This window comes from Xiphophorus hellerii, chromosome 12 (genome assembly GCF_003331165.1).
Source record: "Xiphophorus hellerii strain 12219 chromosome 12, Xiphophorus_hellerii-4.1, whole genome shotgun sequence".
In the NCBI taxonomy this organism is placed as follows: Eukaryota; Metazoa; Chordata; class Actinopteri; order Cyprinodontiformes; family Poeciliidae; genus Xiphophorus; species Xiphophorus hellerii.
Genome location: NC_045683.1, coordinates 23,184,503 through 23,204,136, shown reverse-complemented (window position 1 = coordinate 23,204,136; position 19,634 = coordinate 23,184,503). Strand labels below are relative to the sequence as shown.

General features: G+C 42.3%; 2 protein-coding genes across 2 annotated transcripts; one reads left to right on the top strand and one right to left on the bottom strand.

Annotated features, from left to right (window-relative positions):
- Positions 1-677: 677 nt before the first annotated feature.
- On the top strand, positions 678-16,119 carry snrnp200 (small nuclear ribonucleoprotein 200 (U5)). Its single transcript, XM_032577499.1, has 44 exons — positions 678-949; positions 1,096-1,259; positions 1,808-1,979; positions 2,049-2,241; positions 2,471-2,526; positions 2,686-2,784; positions 2,880-3,032; positions 3,134-3,233; positions 3,325-3,461; positions 3,548-3,625; positions 3,933-4,106; positions 4,243-4,380; positions 4,473-4,628; positions 4,730-4,900; positions 4,980-5,173; positions 5,259-5,382; positions 5,883-6,032; positions 6,120-6,362; positions 7,262-7,450; positions 7,528-7,725; positions 7,816-7,968; positions 8,069-8,149; positions 8,234-8,317; positions 8,407-8,513; positions 8,597-8,715; positions 8,794-8,948; positions 9,031-9,220; positions 9,299-9,472; positions 9,562-9,722; positions 10,932-11,159; positions 11,239-11,430; positions 11,522-11,700; positions 11,955-12,106; positions 12,207-12,315; positions 12,400-12,508; positions 12,760-12,949; positions 13,036-13,200; positions 13,289-13,410; positions 14,281-14,424; positions 14,507-14,683; positions 14,771-14,931; positions 15,488-15,569; positions 15,657-15,749; positions 15,833-16,119. The coding sequence occupies exons 1-44, from the start codon at positions 905-907 to the stop codon at positions 15,980-15,982; spliced, it is 6,411 nt and encodes a 2,136-aa protein (XP_032433390.1). The 5' UTR covers positions 678-904; the 3' UTR covers positions 15,983-16,119.
- A 283-nt stretch (positions 16,120-16,402) lies between these two features.
- On the bottom strand, positions 16,403-19,118 carry ciao1 (cytosolic iron-sulfur assembly component 1). Its single transcript, XM_032577500.1, has 7 exons — positions 18,749-19,118; positions 18,096-18,244; positions 17,912-18,023; positions 17,720-17,808; positions 17,442-17,643; positions 17,286-17,355; positions 16,403-16,838 (listed from the first exon to the last, which is right to left on the bottom strand). Exons 1-7 carry the CDS (start codon positions 18,885-18,887, stop codon positions 16,595-16,597), a joined length of 1,005 nt encoding a protein of 334 aa, XP_032433391.1. The 5' UTR covers positions 18,888-19,118; the 3' UTR covers positions 16,403-16,594.
- Between the last annotated feature and the right edge of the window lie 516 nt (positions 19,119-19,634).

Below are 19,634 nucleotides of genomic sequence, written 5' to 3'. Positions count from 1 at the left end.
GTGAATATATAGAAATACTTAGGTTGTTCTGGGAATGTCCAGCTTGGACAGAAATTCTTGAGAAGTAAATTCAAATAAACAGTCACATGTAAACTTCCATTGGACAGTCTAAACTGGAAAATATTTATATAGTTTCAACATCTTCCTAGGCTGGTATTACTAACTTCTCCTTGCAGTTGTTGGTTCTTTCTGCAGGAGTGAAACCTGTTAAAATATACAACAAACCTTCAGAGTCAAAAGAAATATGATCTACTGCTGTTCAAAATCTTCTTTGAAGTATCATGCAAGAACCTAAGATGATGCCGCCCCCTGAAATTATTTTCAAAAGGTGTCCTCCCGTACCAACCAATAATGTAAGAACTGCTAATAATGTAATAATTTTTCTCATCTTAAACATAATAACAGCAATATTCTGTAAAAGGAAGCAGAAGAATGAGTGTAAATCAGAGAATTAAAATGATCTGTAATTACAGATCATAGTCTATAATTAATATAATAATATTATTTTAACGCTTTTTTTCAGACTGAACCACTGTGTTTCCTAAAGGCAACACTCTGACATCTGAATGCCAAAACCAGACGAAGAAAAGGCTCAATTGAATTTACGTGAATGTCGTGACCTGGATAGCCACCAGGGGGCAGTGCATGTTTTTCTCCTTGTTTGTTCTCACTCCGTTGACACAGGAAGTGGAAACCAGAGGAAAGCCTGTTGTGCGCTCGTGTTAGCAGCGATTTTGTTACGTAGGAGAAACGCAATATTTCAGAGATTAATGAGAACGACTTTTATTTGAAATAGAAACATTAAACCGATGCGCTCGGCGTCTCATTGAAAAGTCAGAGTCAAGTCAGCTCTGTGAGCATTTGTAACTGGAGGAGCGGTGGAAGCTGAGGGAAAAGCGGCACCATGGCGGATGTTACCGCTCGTAACCTGCAGTATGAGTACAAAGCGGTGAGTATGTCCGAATATAAACACATGGATATTGGGATAAATGAGTTTTTTTTGGCGAACTAGCTTTACATTATTGAGCTATATGTAACGGAGTATGTTTATTTTGCTCCAGCATGTCTCATAATATATTTGTATCGAATGTGTAGAACTCAAACTTGGTGCTGCAAGCGGATCGCTCCCTGATCGACCGCACTCGGAGAGATGAGCCCACCGGTGAGGTGCTGTCCTTGGTGGGGAAGCTGGAGGGGACAAAGATGGGGGACAAAGCTCAGCGGACCAAACCCCAGAAGCTGGAGGAACGACGAGATAAGTCAGTGCAGCCACACACAAAAAAGTTCAATTCAGGCACATCGTTTATTTTTTATGTCTTTAGACCTGTGTTGTGAGTCAGATGTTGATACTAGAAATTGTTTTGTCTGCTTTACTTACATGCTTTCTTTGGGCTACCTCAAACAAAATTTAAGCTGCGTTTATTGCCAGTGCAATGATGATAGATTTACAGAACCATCTAACAAATTTCAATGCAAGTCGATTCAAAAATAAAACAGATGTGCTCAATTTTGCTCCTACAGAAATTTCCAAAATTATTCTCTACACTTGAAATATTGGGAAAGAATATCAAACTATCTACTGTAAATTTCTTCAAGTGTTTCTCTCTGTGCTGCACATTTCATGACAGCAGGCGTTTCAATACCAAAGTATTGCAAACAAAGTTTCCTTACAGGACACCAGCCTTAACAAGTCTGAAATCTGACACCTACACTTGCCAAACAAATTAATATTTTGCCAGTTGTGCACATTAGCGTAATCCTGCCCAAAAGTTGTTGTGGTCACTATAACTTTATTCTTCCAAAATAGGAGAAGAAAAAGAGATGAGGACAGACACGACATCAACAAAATGAAAGGCTTTACCCTCCTGTCTGAGGGCATCGATGAAATGGTGGGCATCGTGTACAAGCCCAAAACCAAAGAAACCAGAGAGACCTATGAAGTGCTGCTGAGCTTCATCCACGCAGCTTTAGGAGATCAGGTTAGTGACACTGAGACTCTAAACCTAGCTCTCACAATAAACCACCTGCTGACGCGCTTTCGTCTGCAGCCTCGTGATATTCTGTGTGGAGCAGCTGATGAAGTGTTGGCGGTGCTGAAGAACGACAAAATGAGGGACAAAGAAAGGCGACGTGAAGTCGAGCAACTTCTTGGCCCGTCTGATGACACGCGCTATCATGTGCTGGTCAACCTGGGAAAGAAGATCACAGACTACGGAGGAGACAAGGACTTACAGAATATGGGTCAGCAGTTATTAAATGTTTGTTGTGGCACTTCCAATGCACTCTGGAAATGTCTGGAATGTGATTTATTTGAAATATCTTCAATTTCAGGATAATATTTCAAATAATTTTGCTTTTCCAGATATAATTCTCTATCCCACTGTCTGAAAGTTGTACCAATCCATTCACTTTGATGTGAAACATTTTCAAAAACCTTATTAATGAAACTGTTCTTGTTACAAATCTACAGATGACAACATTGATGAAACATATGGTGTCAACGTACAGTTTGAATCTGACGAGGAAGTGAGTTTTATTGTTTATTAAAAATGTTCTTTTCTTCGTATTTAGTGGCTCTTGTGCAACATGTTTCCTTTTGGTGCTGAGCTTGACTTTGAATCGTGATGCTTAAACTGTGATAGAACTGGCGCTTAGAAGCTTATGAGCTTGTTTCTTCTTCCAAAGGAAGGAGATGAGGACCAGTTTGGCGAAGTACGAGACGAACACTCAGATGAAGACAGCGAAGGAGAAGAAGCGGTTGTCTCCACTAGGCTAACAGCAAATGTAAGTCCAGCATACCCATTGATTTTTTTTCTCTCTCATGTTAAGAGAGAGTGTTTATTTATTCAGAGTGTAATCAGAAATTCTTGCCTTTGTAGCTCGGTGAGGCGGGTGACGTGATGTCAGAGAAGAAGAAACAGTTACATCCTCGGGACATCGACGCCTTTTGGCTCCAACGTCAGCTCAGTCGGTTCTACGATGACGCCATTGTCTCTCAAAAGAAGGCTGACGAAGTCTTGGAAATCCTCAAGGTTTTTCACATCGTTTGTGTTTATGTTTTTTTTTTTTAATGGTGAGTGTATACGTTTTAATTTTCAGATTTGCCTTCTTGTGTTTCTTTGTTGAATCTCAGACTGCGAGTGATGACAGAGAGTGTGAGAACCAGCTGGTGCTGCTGCTGGGCTTCAACACCTTTGACTTCATCAAAGTCCTTCGTCAGCACCGCCGCATGAGTAAGGCAGTCTGGTTCAAACTGTGTCCTCCCCGGATTGTTCAGTGTTTCATTTGAGTTGACGCATTTAACCTCTTCTTTCTGTCACACAGTTCAGTATTGTACAATGCTGGCCAGCGCTCAGAGCGAGGCAGAAAAGGAGCGGATCATTGGAAAGATGGAGTCGGATCAGGAGCTTTCAAAGATTCTCTACCAGCTGCAGGAGACTGAGAAGGAGGACATTATCAGAGTAAAGCTTTTAGTCATAAAGCTAACGCTCTGAGTTAAAACGTATTATGTGCGGCTTTTCACACTTTTTATGTTTTTGTACTTTAGGAAGAACGATCTCGCAGAGAGAGAGTGAGGAAGTCTCGAGTGGATGACTTAGAAGCGATGGACGTTGACCACGGAGAGGTAAATACTGCTTGGTTCATTTTCCATCTAAGGCTTAAAGGATTGATCAAATTAATGGTGATTAATTGATCCAAGTGATTATTGATTATTGATCCAATTAATTGTCAGAATAATTTATTTGTAAAATAATTATTAGTGCAGGCCTAGTTCCATCCACTAAGCCTTTAGTTTGCAATGTGAGGCTACTTGGATGATCTTTCACTGTTGTTTTTGCCTCCGGTTGATAGAGACACAGGTGTATGTAGACATCTAATCAGCACTGACGTCATCGACGCTGATTCATTCCTATTTTTCGTCCTGTCAACAGTCAGTGATGCCTCGGCAGCTTCTGGACCTGGAAGACTTGGCCTTCAGTCAAGGCAGCCACTTCATGGCCAACAAGCGGTGCCAGCTGCCAGACGGCTCCTTTCGTAAGCAGCGTAAAGGTTATGAAGAAGTCCACGTGCCTGCTCTCAAGCCGAAACCCTTTGCTGACGATGAGGTTTGTTGTTTCATCCACTGTGATGAAAACCTGGCATTTTCAAACTCCAAGCTTTTCAACTATTTGCTTTGTTTGGTATCAAGCTGCTTGTGGTTGAGTTTATGTCCTGCATTCAGCCAATCTTTTGTACCACCAGGTACTTGTTGTCATTGACAAGTTGCCCAAGTATGCCCAGGCTGGATTCGAAGGCTTCAAAACTCTAAACCGCATTCAGAGCAAGCTGTTCAAGACCACCATGGAGACGGATGAAAACTTGCTTGTGTGCGCGCCTACGGTGAGTGAACCACGTCGAAGCTGAAAAACGTTCTTACTGCTGAGTTGACACGAGTTATCTCCTCTAAATGTGGGTGATCGTCTTGCACACAGGGAGCCGGTAAGACCAACGTTGCCTTGATGGCGATGCTGAGGGAAATCGGGAAGCACATAAACATGGATGGAACAATCAATGTGGATGACTTTAAAATCATCTACATTGCACCCATGCGCTCACTCGTACAGGAGATGGTGGGAAGTTTTGGCAAGGTGAGCATTTTGTCTCTTCATACAGCTCTGCTTACTTGCAGTGAAATCTTTGCTGCAGAACAAACCAGAGGTTATGATGCCACCGTTTCTCTTTTTCTCAGCGTCTTGCAAGCTACGGCATCATCGTATCTGAGCTGACCGGAGACCACCAGCTCTGTAAAGAGGAGATCAACGCCACTCAGATCATCGTCTGCACCCCTGAGAAATGGGACATCATCACTCGGAAAGGCGGCGAGCGCACCTACACCCAGCTAGTGCGCCTCATCATCATTGTAAGTCATGCCACTAAGCAAGTTTAGAAACTAAAAACTGAGATAAATCCTTGAGGGTAACCAGGGAAACGTTTTCTAGGATGAAATCCATTTGCTGCACGACGACCGCGGCCCCGTGCTGGAGTCCCTGGTGGCTAGGACCATCCGTAACGTGGAGCTGACCCAGGAGGACGTGCGGCTGATTGGTCTCAGCGCCACGCTGCCCAACTATGAAGACGTAGCCACCTGCCTGCGCGTTGATCCTGCAAAGGGGCTGTTTTACTTTGACAACAGGTGTTTATTGGGTTGTAATCCCTTAACCGCTTGTTTCCTGTTGGGATGTGTCAGATTTGTGAGCTGTTTTAATTTTTCTTTCCAGTTTTCGGCCTGTGCCCCTTGAGCAGACGTACGTTGGTATCACAGAAAAGAAAGCCATCAAACGTTTCCAAATCATGAATGAGATCGTTTATGAAAAGATCATGGAGCATGCTGGGAAGAACCAGGTGAGTTGTGTTTGATTTAACATCTAGAGTTACTGTAATTGACAGTTTTGCTTTGACATTGTAGAAATATTTTCCAAGAAGATTTCTGGGGCTCTTTTTTTTCTATATCTCATTTGTTAGGAAACGGGGCCAAAAAAAAAAACAGGTTATACATGGTCCTTAAAAAAGGACCATGTATAACCTGTTTTCAGGACCTGTTCCTGAAATAACTTTTTCCACATTTTTTTAAAGGTTTGAAATGGCTTATCATAAGTTAGAAAGTCTAATTGTTTTGATAGAGATAAAGTTTCGAGTAACTACTTTGTTTTTAAACTGTAACTGCTATGGATGAGAGTAACAATGTTACAATTTCATTGTATTTAATGTAGAATTTCAATCTTTCTGTCTGCAGTCAAAATGAAGGTGTGTTTTGACTTTGATCTGCAGTGACTGAGACTCCTTTTGTTATTCACTCTACTTTCGCTTGTGAGTAAATCTGCTGCTCTTTTGTCTCCCAAAAGGTCCTGGTTTTTGTTCACTCCAGGAAAGAGACAGGAAAGACCGCCAGAGCCATTCGGGACATGTGCTTGGAGAAGGACACTCTGGGTTTGTTCCTGAGAGAGGGTTCTGCTTCTACTGAAGTGTTGAGAACCGAGGCAGAACAATGCAAAGTCAGTAAACACCACCAGACCAGAGGGGTTCCAAAAGTTTTCAGTGTTAGCTGCTTGATCTGAGTTAAAGATTTATCTCTCTTTCAGAACTTGGAGCTAAAGGATTTGCTTCCTTATGGCTTTGCTATCCATCACGCCGGGATGACCAGAGTGGACCGTACGCTGGTGGAGGATCTGTTCGCAGATCGACACATCCAGGTTCTGGTGTCCACAGCCACTCTGGCTTGGGGTGTGAACCTGCCAGCTCACACCGTCATCATTAAAGGAACCCAGGTTTACAGCCCAGAGAAAGGCAGATGGACGGAGCTGGGAGCGCTGGACATTTTACAGGTTTGTCTGGACTTAAAGCCAGCTGGTTTTTAGATTTGTTGAAAAGTTGATCAACTCTGGTGCTTGAACTTCCTTTATGTGTTTTCAAGGTTTGGAAAAGTGTTTGATTTCTGTATAAAGTCATTGGACAGGCTTGATACTCAAACTGAACAGTTTGGTAATAAAGTGCAATCTAACGTTTGATTAAAAGCCTAAATTTGGAAAATGTTACTTATATCTGAACACAGACATTTTCATACACCTAATAAAGACACAGATTTTTTTTTTCTCACTGTCTGAAGTGAAATCAGACCAAACTTTTTTGTAGGTCAGTTACAATTACAGAAGTTATTTCTACTTTCAAAAAGCCATAAAACTTAATGAGAACATGGTTTGGAAAGTTTTCTTTGTATATTGTGTTTAAGCATTTAATTTGAGCGGGAAGGTAATTTACCTTAGCTTTGTTTGAATCGTTTCAATGTAGTGAATAATTATTCTTCCTAATTTCCCAATGACTTTAGTGATTTACTTAATTGAAATAGATCTTGGCTTATATTTTTTATATATTAAAGCAACCTTGTTGAAATTGGGGAGTTTTTTGTTGTTGTTAAATTTGTGTTTTCCTCTCAAACAAGTCAGGTGAATAGTGTGTGAGAGAGAGACTTTTAAAAAATCTTGTTATATTTAGTATTTTACATAGCAAGGACAATCACCAAACATTATTAATGTACGTAATATATGATGTCATATATCGGTAGAAATGAAACTGTCTTCTTTAGTACATTTGTATTGTTTTTGTCTCCAAAGTGAGGTGCTGAAAAAGTTTAAAACCTTACTTTGAAAACGCCTGAAACGTGCTTGTGTTTTACTGTGGGAAAACCCTGCGACCAGTAGAAATAAAACCTGCCACTTGATTTCAGATGCTGGGTCGAGCTGGCCGTCCGCAGTACGACACCAAGGGAGAGGGAATCCTAATCACGTCTCACGGAGAGCTGCAGTATTACCTGTCCCTGCTGAACCAACAGCTGCCCATAGAGAGCCAGATGGTGGTGAAGCTCCCTGACATGCTCAACGCAGAGATAGTGCTGGGAAACGTTCAGAATGTGAAGGTGAGTGACCACCACACAGAAGAAACCAAATGAAATTGAGATTCTCTGTGGTTAATTTGTAGCGTTTGTCGCTGCAGGATGCTGTGAACTGGCTCGGCTATACCTACTTGTACGTGCGCATGCTCCGCAACCCGACGCTGTATGGAGTATCCCACGACGACCGAAATTCAGACCCGCTGCTGGAGAGGCGCAGGATGGACCTGATTCACACGGCCGCAAACGTCCTGGACAAGAACAGCCTCATTAAATATGACAAGAGGACTGGAACTTTCCAGGTCTGCAAACTAGCTCTCAGTAATGCGTAATGATCCCCGTTATAGTAAATTTGCAGTAAGTTAACATTTTTTATTCATCATTACATAAAGGTAACAGACCTAGGTCGCATTGCCAGCCACTTCTACATCACCCACGACTCCATTCAGACCTACAACCAGCTGCTGAAGCCCACGCTCAGTGAAATCGAACTCTTCAGAGTCTTTTCACTGTCCTCAGAGTTCAGGAACATCACCGTGAGAGAGGTATGCTGGCCGGAGACAGACATGGGGACTATTTTCTGTCCCTAATCGATCCACTGTAGGCTTTTTATAATACAAAACAAACAAAATGTTTCTCTTTTAGGAGGAAAAACTTGAGCTTCAGAAGCTTCTGGAAAGAGTTCCCATTCCTGTAAAGGAGAGCATTGAGGAGCCTAGCGCTAAGGTAACATAATCGAGTTTTAGTAAGTTTAGTAGTTGTTGACTTGGTTATTCATATTTGAATATTTTTGCGTCAACTTTGTTTCAGATTAATGTTCTGCTTCAAGCTTTCATCTCTCAGCTCAAACTGGAAGGCTTTGCCCTGATGGCAGACATGGTTTACGTCACACAGGTACAGCAAGAACAGCTTGTTTTATAGCTTAGCATTTCCATATTCTGCAGTTTTATGTAAAGAAATGAATTTTATTTTTCTTTCTTCAGAGTGCTGGTCGTTTAATGCGGGCCATATTTGAGATTGTGCTCAACCGTGGCTGGGCCCAGCTCACAGACAAGACCATGAATCTCTGCAAGATGATTGACAAACGGATGTGAGTGGGATTGTCAGCGCTAAGCTAGCATAATTTATATGTCGAGGGAAATCGTTTATGGTTGGTGTTTCCGGCGTGAACAGGTGGCAGTCGATGTCCCCACTGCGGCAGTTCAAGAAGCTTCCTGAAGAGGTCGTCAAGAAGATCGAGAAGAAAAACTTCCCCTTCGAGCGTCTCTATGATCTCAACCACAATGAGATTGGTGAGCATTGTGTTTTTTGTTTTGTTTTTTTAACCTCGCTCTCGTAGTTAAAAAGCTAACGAACGTTTCTTTGCTCAGGTGAGCTGATCCGCATGCCGAAGATGGGTAAGACCATTCATAAATACGTGCACCAGTTCCCCAAGCTTGACCTGGCTGTCCACATTCAGCCTATCACTCGCTCCACGCTCAAAGTGGAGCTGACCATCACGCCGGACTTCCAGTGGGATGATAAGGTCGGTTAAACTCTCAGCACGGTTCCTTTGTCATCTCTTACTTCTCCTTAGCATCGTCTCAGACGTTTATTTTCTCGCTCAGATTCACGGATCGTCTGAAGCCTTCTGGATCCTGGTGGAGGATGTCGACAGTGAGGTCATCCTCCACCATGAGTACTTCCTGCTTAAGGCCAAGTACGCCCAGGATGAGCACCTTGTGACCTTTTTTGTTCCGGTGTTTGAGCCTTTACCTCCACAGTACTTCATTCGTGTCGTCTCGGACCGATGGCTCTGTAAGCAACCTTCATGATTCTCCTGCGGTCTGTCTTAGCTCTTCATCTAGCAGGTTTTATTCTTTGTTTTTCTGTTAGCTTGTGAGACGCAGCTGCCCGTGTCCTTCCGTCACCTTATCCTACCTGAAAAGTACCCGCCACCCACGGAGCTGCTGGATCTGCAGCCGCTGCCTGTCACCGCGCTCAGAAACTCTGCCTTCGAGGCTCTTTATCAGAACAAGTTCCCTTTCTTTAACCCCATCCAAACACAAGGTACACAACAGGAAACAGGACTTTTAACTTGAGCCTAGATCAGGACTGACTTCACTGCTCATCTAACTTCTTATTTACCCCTTTTTCAGTCTTCAATGCTGTGTACAACAGTGATGATAATGTGTTTGTTGGAGCTCCAACTGGCAGCGGAAAGACCATCTGTGCAGAGTTCGCCATCCTGAGAATGCTGCTGCACAACTCAGAGGGTCGCTGCGTCTACATCACCCCAATGGAAGCGCTGGCGGAGCAGGTACAAAGTCACAAATCTGAAACAAAACCATCAAACCTCCCTTATTAATTAGCTAGATGACATGCAAGTCATTGCAGGGATTGAATATCTTGTAATGTTACAAAAACAGACGGTAGCATGTTGTATTGGGGTTCATGTGTTGGATCAATGCAAAGTGGTGTGTACCAGTAGGCCTGAAACAATTAATCGTGATTAATCAATTATTGAAATAATCGTCATCCAATTTGGTAATCACTTATTTGTTAACTTAAGGATAGACACACAAAAAATTGTCATTTGCTGAAAGAACAGGATGCTTGCAGCAGAAATTAAGAAAAAACTGTGCAAAAAAATTTGATTTAAGATGAAAAGTCTTGAACTTCTCAAGTGGCATTTTTAGCTTCTCCTGGTTCAAATTAAGAACAAAAATATCTTAAGCACCTTTTACTATTCATTTATTAATCCAAACAATAAAGGAAAACTGTGCTATTGCACACCAGGCAATAAAATGCTTATTTTCTTTTTTTTTTTTAAAAAAAGGTACTTATTCATTTACTTGTATTTTTTATGTATTTATGTATTTCTAATAAGTGGTAAAATGAAAAGTCTAGAGAATGTCCCAATATTTTTAACCATCAAACAATAGATTAATTGTAAATTAATTATTAGTTACAGCCCTACATGCCAGTGAAGTGGAAGAAATATAATTTTTAAAATATGTTTAGTTCATTTGTGTTTTGCGCCACTAATTCAGTTTGTAGGACCTCACTTTTGTCTCTTTGACACATTTGACTTTGACTAGGCCACTCTAACATGAGAAAATCGTAGCTCTTGTTTGATTTTAAAAGTCTCAAACATTTTTCAGCTGCTGTCTTTACTGAAAAATGTGACCCCCACAGTATAATACAGCCATTATTATTTGTTTCCTTTATGTACTTTAACAAAGCTTCTATGTACCTGATTAAATAACTAACAAGTTCACTTTTTTCATTGATTGGGTGAATTCTGAAGGTTACACTGGCTTCTTGAAGTAAATGGGGTTAAATACAAATCTATGTCACACCTCACAGATCATAATGTGCGAAAATCTTAGAAAACTATACATTGTTTCTTCCTCTTCACGTGTGCCACAAAAATACAGGTTTGTGACTGTAATGTGATCAGAATGTTAAAAAAAAAAAATGCAGAAAATATTTGTGATCTTTCTAAACACGGATTCTTGTTTCTCAGGTGTTTGTTGACTGGCACCAGAAATTCCAGGATATCCTGAACAAGAAGGTGGTTCTGCTGACGGGAGAAACCAGCACAGATCTGAAGCTGCTGGGAAAAGGCGACATCATCGTCAGCACCCCGGACAAATGGGACATCCTGTCTCGTCGCTGGAAACAGCGAAAGAACGTCCAGAACGTCAGTCTCTTCATCGTGGATGAGACGCACCTCATCGGAGGAGAAAACGGAGTAAGAACAAAGAGAAGTCAAGATTTGCATTAGCCATTTTTGTTTTGTGTTCTGTGAAATTAATTGATGCTCCTATTAGCCTGTGCTGGAGGTCATCTGCTCGAGGATGAGGTACATCTCCTCTCAAATCGAGCGCCCCATCCGCATCGTGGCTCTCAGCTCATCGTTGTCCAACGCCAAGGACGTGGCTCACTGGCTGGGCTGCAGCACCACCGCTACGTTCAACTTCCACCCCAACGTCAGGCCTGTGCCTCTGGAGCTGCACATCCAGGTCTGCTCACACATGGCTGCTGATGGCCAGAAACGGACGAATCACCTGTCAGGATTCCTAACGTTCTGTTAACGCTCACGTGTCGCTGCAGGGCTTCAACGTGAGCCACACTCAGACCCGCCTGCTGTCCATGGCCAAGCCGGTGTATCACGCCATCATGAAGCATTCTCCCTCCAAGCCGGTGGTGGTGTTTGTCCCATCCCGTAGGCAGACCCGCCTCACCGCCATCGACATCCTCACGTTCTGCGCCGCTGATGTCGTCCCTCAGAGGTCAGCCTTCGTTTTGAAACAGAGATTTAAAGGGGCAGTATTATGTAAAATTAACTTTACATCATGTTATAATGTGATTCCCTCATCTAAAACAAACAGAGTGTTGCTTTGATTCTTTTATACATGTTTGAGAAATCCTTGAATCTCCCATGGCAACTGAAGGCAACATAGTTACCATGTGCCTGGAAAGTGCATAATGCCGCCCTTTTAAGAGTGAAGGAAGCTCATCTGAAGGAAGTATTTTCTCTCTTTAGGTTCCTGTACTGCTCTGAGAAAGAACTGGCTCCATTCCTGGAGAAAATAAACGACCCGACTCTGAAGGAAACTCTAGCCAACGGAGTGGGGTACCTGCACGAGGGCCTGACTGCCACTGAGCGCCGGATAGTTGAGCAGCTTTTTAACTCTGGTATGAAACAACCCTGATCCACAGAGAGTTTCAGGACTAAAGAAGAAAAATACAAAAACATAACAGTTTTCTGGTGATTTAACTTCCTGTCCTAATACAGGTGCTGTCCAGGTGGTGGTCTCCTCACGTTCGCTCTGCTGGGGCATCAACGTCTCTGCCCATCTCGTCATTGTCATGGACACTCAGTACTATAATGGAAAAATCCACGCGTAAGGCTCTTGGAGAGTTTACTTAAAGCACTTTGCAGGAAAAAAAAAAAAGTAATTTTCTTTTTTTGTTTTCTCCTGTCTTAGGTATGTGGACTATCCCATATATGATGTCCTCCAGATGGTCGGCAAGGCAAACAGGCCCATGCTGGATGACGAGGGACGCTGTGTTATCATGTGTCAGGGATCCAAGAAGGTATGCATTTTTATTATTGAATGAAAAGGTTTAAGCAGTTATATAAAAAAGTTGCAAAATTTCCCAAAAGGTTTATCTGATCAATCGTCAGAATAATAGACTACTAAAATAATAGTTTGCAGCTCTGAATGAGTTAAAATATTCCAGTAATTCGTTGGAATTTCAGTTTTTCAGAAAAAAAATTTTCTGCTTAAGACCCACAAAGATGGATTTTATTAAAATGTCACCAATGATGCGCCTTTTCCCCATAGGACTTCTTCAAGAAGTTTCTGTACGAGCCACTGCCCGTAGAGTCCCACCTGGATCACTGTCTCCACGATCACTTCAACGCCGAGATCGTCACCAAGACGGTCGAGAACAAGCAAGACGCCGTCGACTACCTGACCTGGACGTTCCTCTACCGACGGATGACGCAGAACCCCAACTACTACAACCTGCAAGGTGAGGATCGGCTTGTAAACACCTGACTGATCAGGTCGAGTGAAAGGCTTGAAGGGGATCTGAGCGCAGTCCTCTAATCGTTGCAGGCATGTCCCATCGCCACCTGTCCGATCACCTGTCCGAGCTGGTGGAAAACACCCTACATGACCTGGAGCAGTCCAAGTGCATCAGCATCGAGGACGAAATGGACGTCGCTCCGCTCAACCTGGGAATGATCGCCGCTTACTACTACATCAACTACACAACAATCGGTTTGTACCGACATGGCCCTGCTGACGTTTGGAGGATTTTCGTATGTTATGCTGAATATCGCTGCTATTTTGCTGTTGTGTTGGGCAGAGTTGTTCAGTATGTCCCTGAACGCCAAGACGAAGATCCGTGGGTTGATCGAGATTATCTCCAACGCAGCTGAATACAAGAACATTCCCATCAGGCACCACGAAGACGCGCTTCTCCGACAGGTAAATGGGGAAGGATGCAAACAATTTATCGACTTACGATTAATTGTCGAATAATGGTTTATTATTTAAAAATTATTAAATTAGTTCCAGTCGATTAGCTAATAACGCTCCCTTAGAACTTCTTTCAGTGTTGTAGTTTGACCTTCATCCAGCAGAGGGTGCCGCTGGTCATCCTTAAATGGAACCAGTTGATACAGGAACACAGATGGCAGGACCATACCAGAACAGGAAAGAGAAACGGGCCAAACAGAGTCTAGTGTGTGTGATGCAAACCGCACTTTATGTGGTTCGGTTTTGAAATATAAAAACTCAACAAGCTCATTCAGTTTCATCTCTTTCAGGGAAGCAGCTTCAATTTGTCTCGACCAAAAAACTGATTTCCGAAGAAAGAGAGGTGGAAGGCGTAAGGGAGAAAAATTGTGACATAATAGTAAAACATGATGCCAGTTTTTAGGGCACTTGACTTCCTCAAAGACAGTGTATGAACACATTTCTGTTCAGGAGGGATTGTGGTTTATATATTTCATTCTTTTCATCTTTTATTTCTATTCAGCAACCCAAGATGTTCCTGTTTTAAGTTTTAGATGCATATCTAAGTTTAATATAGTCAAAAAACATTTTTTTAATACAGTTGAAGCAAAAATATATATATAAAGACGTGCTTCTTTTTTAAATTCAGCATATTATGGAAAGATGGTTGGTACTCTTGATACAAGAGAAAACCCAGGTTTTTAAGAAATTGGCCACTTATCAATTAATAGTTGATTGATAAGCTCAATTAACTTTAGACTAACTCACTAAGTGATGATTTCCTTCCCTAGTTGGTTGTTGATGTTTGTTGCTGAGTGTTTATTTTGTTTTAATTTTTAGCTGGCGCAGAAAGTTCCCCACAAGCTGAACAACCCGAAGTTCAACGATCCTCACGTGAAGACCAACCTGCTGCTGCAGGCCCACCTCTCCAGGATGCAGCTGAGCGCCGAGCTCCAGTCAGACACGGAGGAGATTCTGAGCAAGGTCAGGACTCCCCTCCTGATGACTCAGCTCATTGGGTTTCCATTTCAGACAGCAACACGTTTAAATCGTTTCCCGTTTGCAGGCGATCCGTCTGATTCAGGCCTGCGTCGACGTGCTGTCCAGTAACGGCTGGCTGAGTCCCGCCCTGGCCGCCATGGAGCTGGCGCAGATGGTCACCCAGGCCATGTGGTCCAAGGACTCTTACCTGAAGCAGCTGCCCCACTTCACCTCAGACCACATCAAACGCTGCACTGACAAAGTGAGTGGTGCCGAGGCGCTTCAATGGCAATATTTGAGCACATGATGCAGATTAAAACTATATCGTCCGTGCTTGTTCCGTCTTCAGGGTGTGGAGAGCATCTTTGACATCATGGAAATGGAGGACGAGGACAGAACGTCTTTGCTGCAGCTCTCCGACGGGCAGATGACCGACGTGGCTCGCTTCTGTAACCGCTACCCCAACATCGAGCTTTCTTATGACGTAGCGGAGAGGGACAACATCAAAAGGTTTCTATCCTCTCAGATGTTAAATTGCCTTGCAGACACATTCATTCATTTTGGCAGGTTATATTCTAACATATTATGCCTAAAGCGAAATCAGAACTGGCCAAAATGAATCTGAAGACCAATGCATGCCTCATTTTACAGATTTTTACTACCAAAACTTTAAAGAACCATGTTTTTTTCCCCTCTAATTTATAATCTTTCATTATTTTAGAATATAAAATTCTAATAAAAGGCATAAATAGTTTCATCATCTTCAAAAATGTAAGTGAACATCAGGTTAGCCATTTGTCCACCTAAGATTTTTTAGACAATATTAGAAATACATAAAAATGCAAATAAATAATTGAATTTCTTTTTTCTTTCTTTACACATTTGCTTACAAAGAAGGGTTTTCATCTTAAATGTAGAACGTGTTTATATATTTTTGTACAGTTTTGGCCTAATTACAGCACTGAGGGTGATCAGCATATATATATAAATACTCCACTTAGCGATTATTGGTTAATAATTGATTAATCGCGATTGTTTCAGCCCTAATTGCCATATATTTTCACAGCGGCAGTCCAGTTCTGGTCCAGGTGCAGCTCGAGAGAGAGGAAGAGGTGACGGGTCCAGTCATCGCACCACTCTTCCCTCAGGTCAGTGTCACTGTACGCCTCATCTTCAGGGGCGTTCCTTCCATTATCAGAACATGACTGATGTGTGGAAATCTATAATTGTTGCAGAAACGTGAGGAGGGCTGGTGGGTGGTCATCGGAGACCCCAAGTCGAACAGCCTCATCTCTATCAAGAGGCTGACTCTTCAGCAGAAAGCAAAGGTGAAAAAAAAAGGCAAAAGCTGCAACACAAACGCTCCTTGAAGTAACATCCTGACACCGTTTTTGTTGCCTCTTATCTGCAGGTCAAGCTGGACTTTGTTGCGCCTGCTGTGGGCATCCATAACTACACCCTGTACTTTATGAGCGACGCTTACATGGGCTGTGACCAGGAGTACAAATTCAGCGCGGATGTGAAAGAGGCCGACAGCGAGGGGGAAAGTGACTCAGACTAAGCAGTAAATTTTTTTAAATTAGACATAGGGAATCAAGGGGTTTATTTTTTTGTCCTTTAGATGCTCAACCTGATTTATGTACCTTTGCTTTACCTGTCAACATGTCTCAATACTTATTAAAGTCCAGTGTCATTTTATCTGGTAGTTTTCTTTAAGTTTGAAACACCTGATTGTTGACTTCCAGTCCATCTGTCAATCTTTAATCTCAGTTACATGACAGTCGTGTACGGTTTGAGTTAACAGAGGTAACCAAGGCAACCTAGACTCTTCTGAAGATAAAGATGCTGCAGCCTCAAAGCAGGTTGTGTTTCAAATAGAAACAAGCACTCTAGTTATGTTGTGACTTTAAACATAACTAATTCCTCCTCTACATGTTTTTAGCATCATGTACTGTCTGAAAAGATTTTTTTAAATAAAGGATCAATTTGTGGTTATGTTTAATATTCTGTATTTATAAAAAACTTTCAAGCAATTTTCAAAGGATACCATTTCCAAAATGCAGACTCAAAAGCACATTGCAGTATTATTCTCAAACAAACAAAACATTTACCTGAAATTGCAAAAACAAAAAAAAACCTTTCAACAACAAAATCAGGTCCAAAAACCACAGAATCAGTCTAATTCTTCTTCTTCTTTAAACCTCCAAATTACAATCTCTCCATTGTCGCTGCAGGAAGCCAGTAGGCCCGCCTCCGTCGGGTTCCAGGAAACGCAGTTAGCATCCTCGCTGTGAGCTTTGGTCTCCTGGGCGACGAGCGAAAACACTGGCTCATCAGGACTGGCCGTCACGTCCTCCTTGAAAACTCTCACTGCGTCATCACCGCAGGCGGTCGCCAGAGCGCCCGTCAGTTCACACCTGAACAGACGTGATTTATTTAAGTCAAATAATTTCACTTTCAGAGAGAAAAAGTGTTTTAAGACTGATGATAGAAATGGACCGATTTATAGCTACTGAGACGTTTTTCAAATTACAACAAACATTTTATTCCGGTAATAATTTTGTGAAGTTTCAAGCATTTTTAAATTTTTATTACAGCTAATGGAAAGTAGAAAAATTGGTATTGGTGACTGACAGCTGCACAACTATCAGGACATCACTATTCACAGTAATTACGACCCTATCTGGGTCCTAACATTTCTGCAATAAAGAATTTCTAAGGAGCTATTGGGAAATTATCTATAAGCCATCAACTTGTAAATAAACACTAAAACATGTCAAAAGGTCTGATTAAACTGTTAAACAATAACACAAGTCACTGATGCACCCAATCATCATGACATTAACAGGCATTGGTTGTCCTACCAGGCGACATCGTACACCGTTCGTCCATGGTACCCAGACAGGGTGCACACACACTTCCAGGAGAGGTTCCCTTTAAACAAGCAAATTGACAAAAAGTTGTTCATTTTTCTTTGCAATACACGCCGACAAAAGTGCTGCTGTCCACCATGAACTCACCTTGCCCATTCTCGCTGGGACACTCTTTCCAAATCTTCACGGTGCGGTCATCACTGCAGGAGGCCATCCTCTCCCCTGAGGCATCGAAACACAAACTCCACACTGTGGACGTGTGGCCCTGCAAGGTGGCCTGGCACTCCCAGTCGTCGTCTTCCTCTTTGTAAATGCAGATGTTGTTGTCATAGCTGGCTGAAGCCAGAAGCTGTGTAAACAGAAAGCTCAGTGATAGCCTGTTGTCAAGCTAAGGTATGATTAGCATGCAAGGAGTCAGGGGCTACCTCCTTCTTGGGGTGCCACGCAACATGCTTGACATCTTGTGTGTGAGCGTTCAACACAGTAACACACTCGTATTCTTCATCTTCATCCACTGAAACGCACAAACGAATTGTGTTTGTACACAAGCTAAGAGCTAGCGTTAATTTAGTGATTTTACAACAATGGATTTCACTTTAGATTCGGTGAAAACAAACCTTCCCAAACCCAGACGCTCTTGTCTCGGCTGCAGGTGGCCAGGAGGTTCCCTGAAGGAGCCCACGCCACGCATTTGACCTCGTTTTCATGTCCTTCCAACACGGTCAGGCTCTAGAAGGCAAGTTTAAAAGTTCAGAAGTTTTTTGAAAATTCACTGGCTGAACAAGAAAAGTTTAATCTGACCTCAAAGTCATCGTTCTTTTTTTTCCAGATGCATGTGGTAGCATCAAAACTGGCAGAGGCCAGATAATTGCCACAAGGTGACCAGGCCACCTTCCTCACAGTGCGCTGGTGACCATCCTGCAGCACGGTCTTACAGATCCAAGAGTCACCTGAAAAAGAAATGCAGAAAAGATTAATCCTTTAATCTCATTCAACAAACACCGTTAGAGATAAGACTGAAAAAAATCCCATTTGGGGCAAATGGACAAATCGGTCCCACTCATAACAGATGGAACTACTTCAACAGTGTAAAAGTAACATTTTCTGTTTTCATGTGGTATTTGGCTTTTTTTTTTTTATTGAAAATACAGAAATGTAATACTAAAATGTTTGCATTAAAGTATATAAAACACAGGCTATGTCCAAAACACATGGATTAGAGTAACTGCAACACCTAACAGAGAGGATGCAAACCAGGTGGATCCAGCTGGCAAGTGTTTTTGTGAGCTACCTTAAATTGTAATGAAGATGAACGAGCTCAAAGTGAAGTTTCACTTTAAAAAGTGTTTTCTAAGCATTACCTTGTTAGCATCATTTATCTACAGAAACATGACCCACCTGTCCATGTTTTAAGTGTTAGTGTTGTGCTATAGCTCGTGTTATTGACAGCTCACCCTCTCGGCCCCATATCCGGATGGCCTTGTCACCACCGCATGAAGCCAGCAGAGCCCCATTCGGGCTCCAGGAGACGAACCAGCAGCAGGAGTCCGGGTGCGCGCTGATCCTCTGAACCAGGGACAGAGCTTCCTTCATGGCTACTCAAATATTTCACGCAGTTGAAGCGTGGATACTTCCGTGTCTACTTTTAACGCCCGGTAGTACGAAGCCCACTTGTCATGTATCAGCATGTGGAGCAGCAGAAATGAAGGAGGGTCGTTTATGTAGCAGTGAACAAAGTAAAACAATATCTTACAGAGATGTCTACAGCGGAAATGTTGCCATGTTTGCTTATCGTAGGCTGCGCGCGTTGCATTCTGGATCACTTCCGTTCTCTGACGCTAGGCACGCACCATTTGTCAACCTCTCCTCTACTCGCCGGCGAGAGCGGTGGACACCCACTTCCGCTGGGGGGAAAAAATACAAGTTATGTCTTAGAAAAATGATTTATCGGCATTTGTCTCTATGTAATAAATTGCTGGCGGAGTATCAAGCAGCAGATCATATTTGGTCATTTTTATGTAGTTATTACACGTTTCCTTTGTTGGCATTTAATGAAACTTTGTAAACAAACTTTCTGTGAAAAGAAACCCCTGACCTTGCACCAACATAGTAACTAAACAGCAAACACTTTACTCTCAGTTTATGAGGGGAAACTCCTCCCACTCCACTGCGTCATCACTTCTAGCCGAGTGATACGCCGGCTGAATGTTAAGGAATAAGTCTACTGACTTTTAGACTACTTTGATTTGAAATGAGGCAAAAAAAAAAAAAAAAAAGAAAACTGTCTAATACTTCTATGTGGGGGTAAAACAATTTGTAATTGGCAATCTAATTGGAAAT

Bases quoted from the DNA above. Each gene is read 5' to 3' on its own strand.
- ciao1 (XM_032577500.1), bottom strand. From the start codon at position 18,887: ATGAAGGAAGCTCTGTCCCTGGTTCAGAGGATCAGCGCGCACCCGGAC. The intron at 17,809-17,911 runs GTTTGTTTTCAC...TGTGCGTTTCAG, and splicing joins GAGCGTCTGGGTTTGGGAAG to TGGATGAAGATGAAGAATAC. The intron at 16,839-17,285 runs GTAGGACAACCA...ACGTCTGTTCAG, and splicing joins ACGGTGTACGATGTCGCCTG to GTGTGAACTGACGGGCGCTC.
- snrnp200 (XM_032577499.1), top strand. From the start codon at position 905: ATGGCGGATGTTACCGCTCGTAACCTGCAGTATGAGTACAAAGCG. The intron at 5,383-5,882 runs GTGAGTTGTGTT...GTCTCCCAAAAG, and splicing joins AGCATGCTGGGAAGAACCAG to GTCCTGGTTTTTGTTCACTC. The intron at 13,201-13,288 runs GTTTGTACCGAC...TGTGTTGGGCAG, and splicing joins CATCAACTACACAACAATCG to AGTTGTTCAGTATGTCCCTG.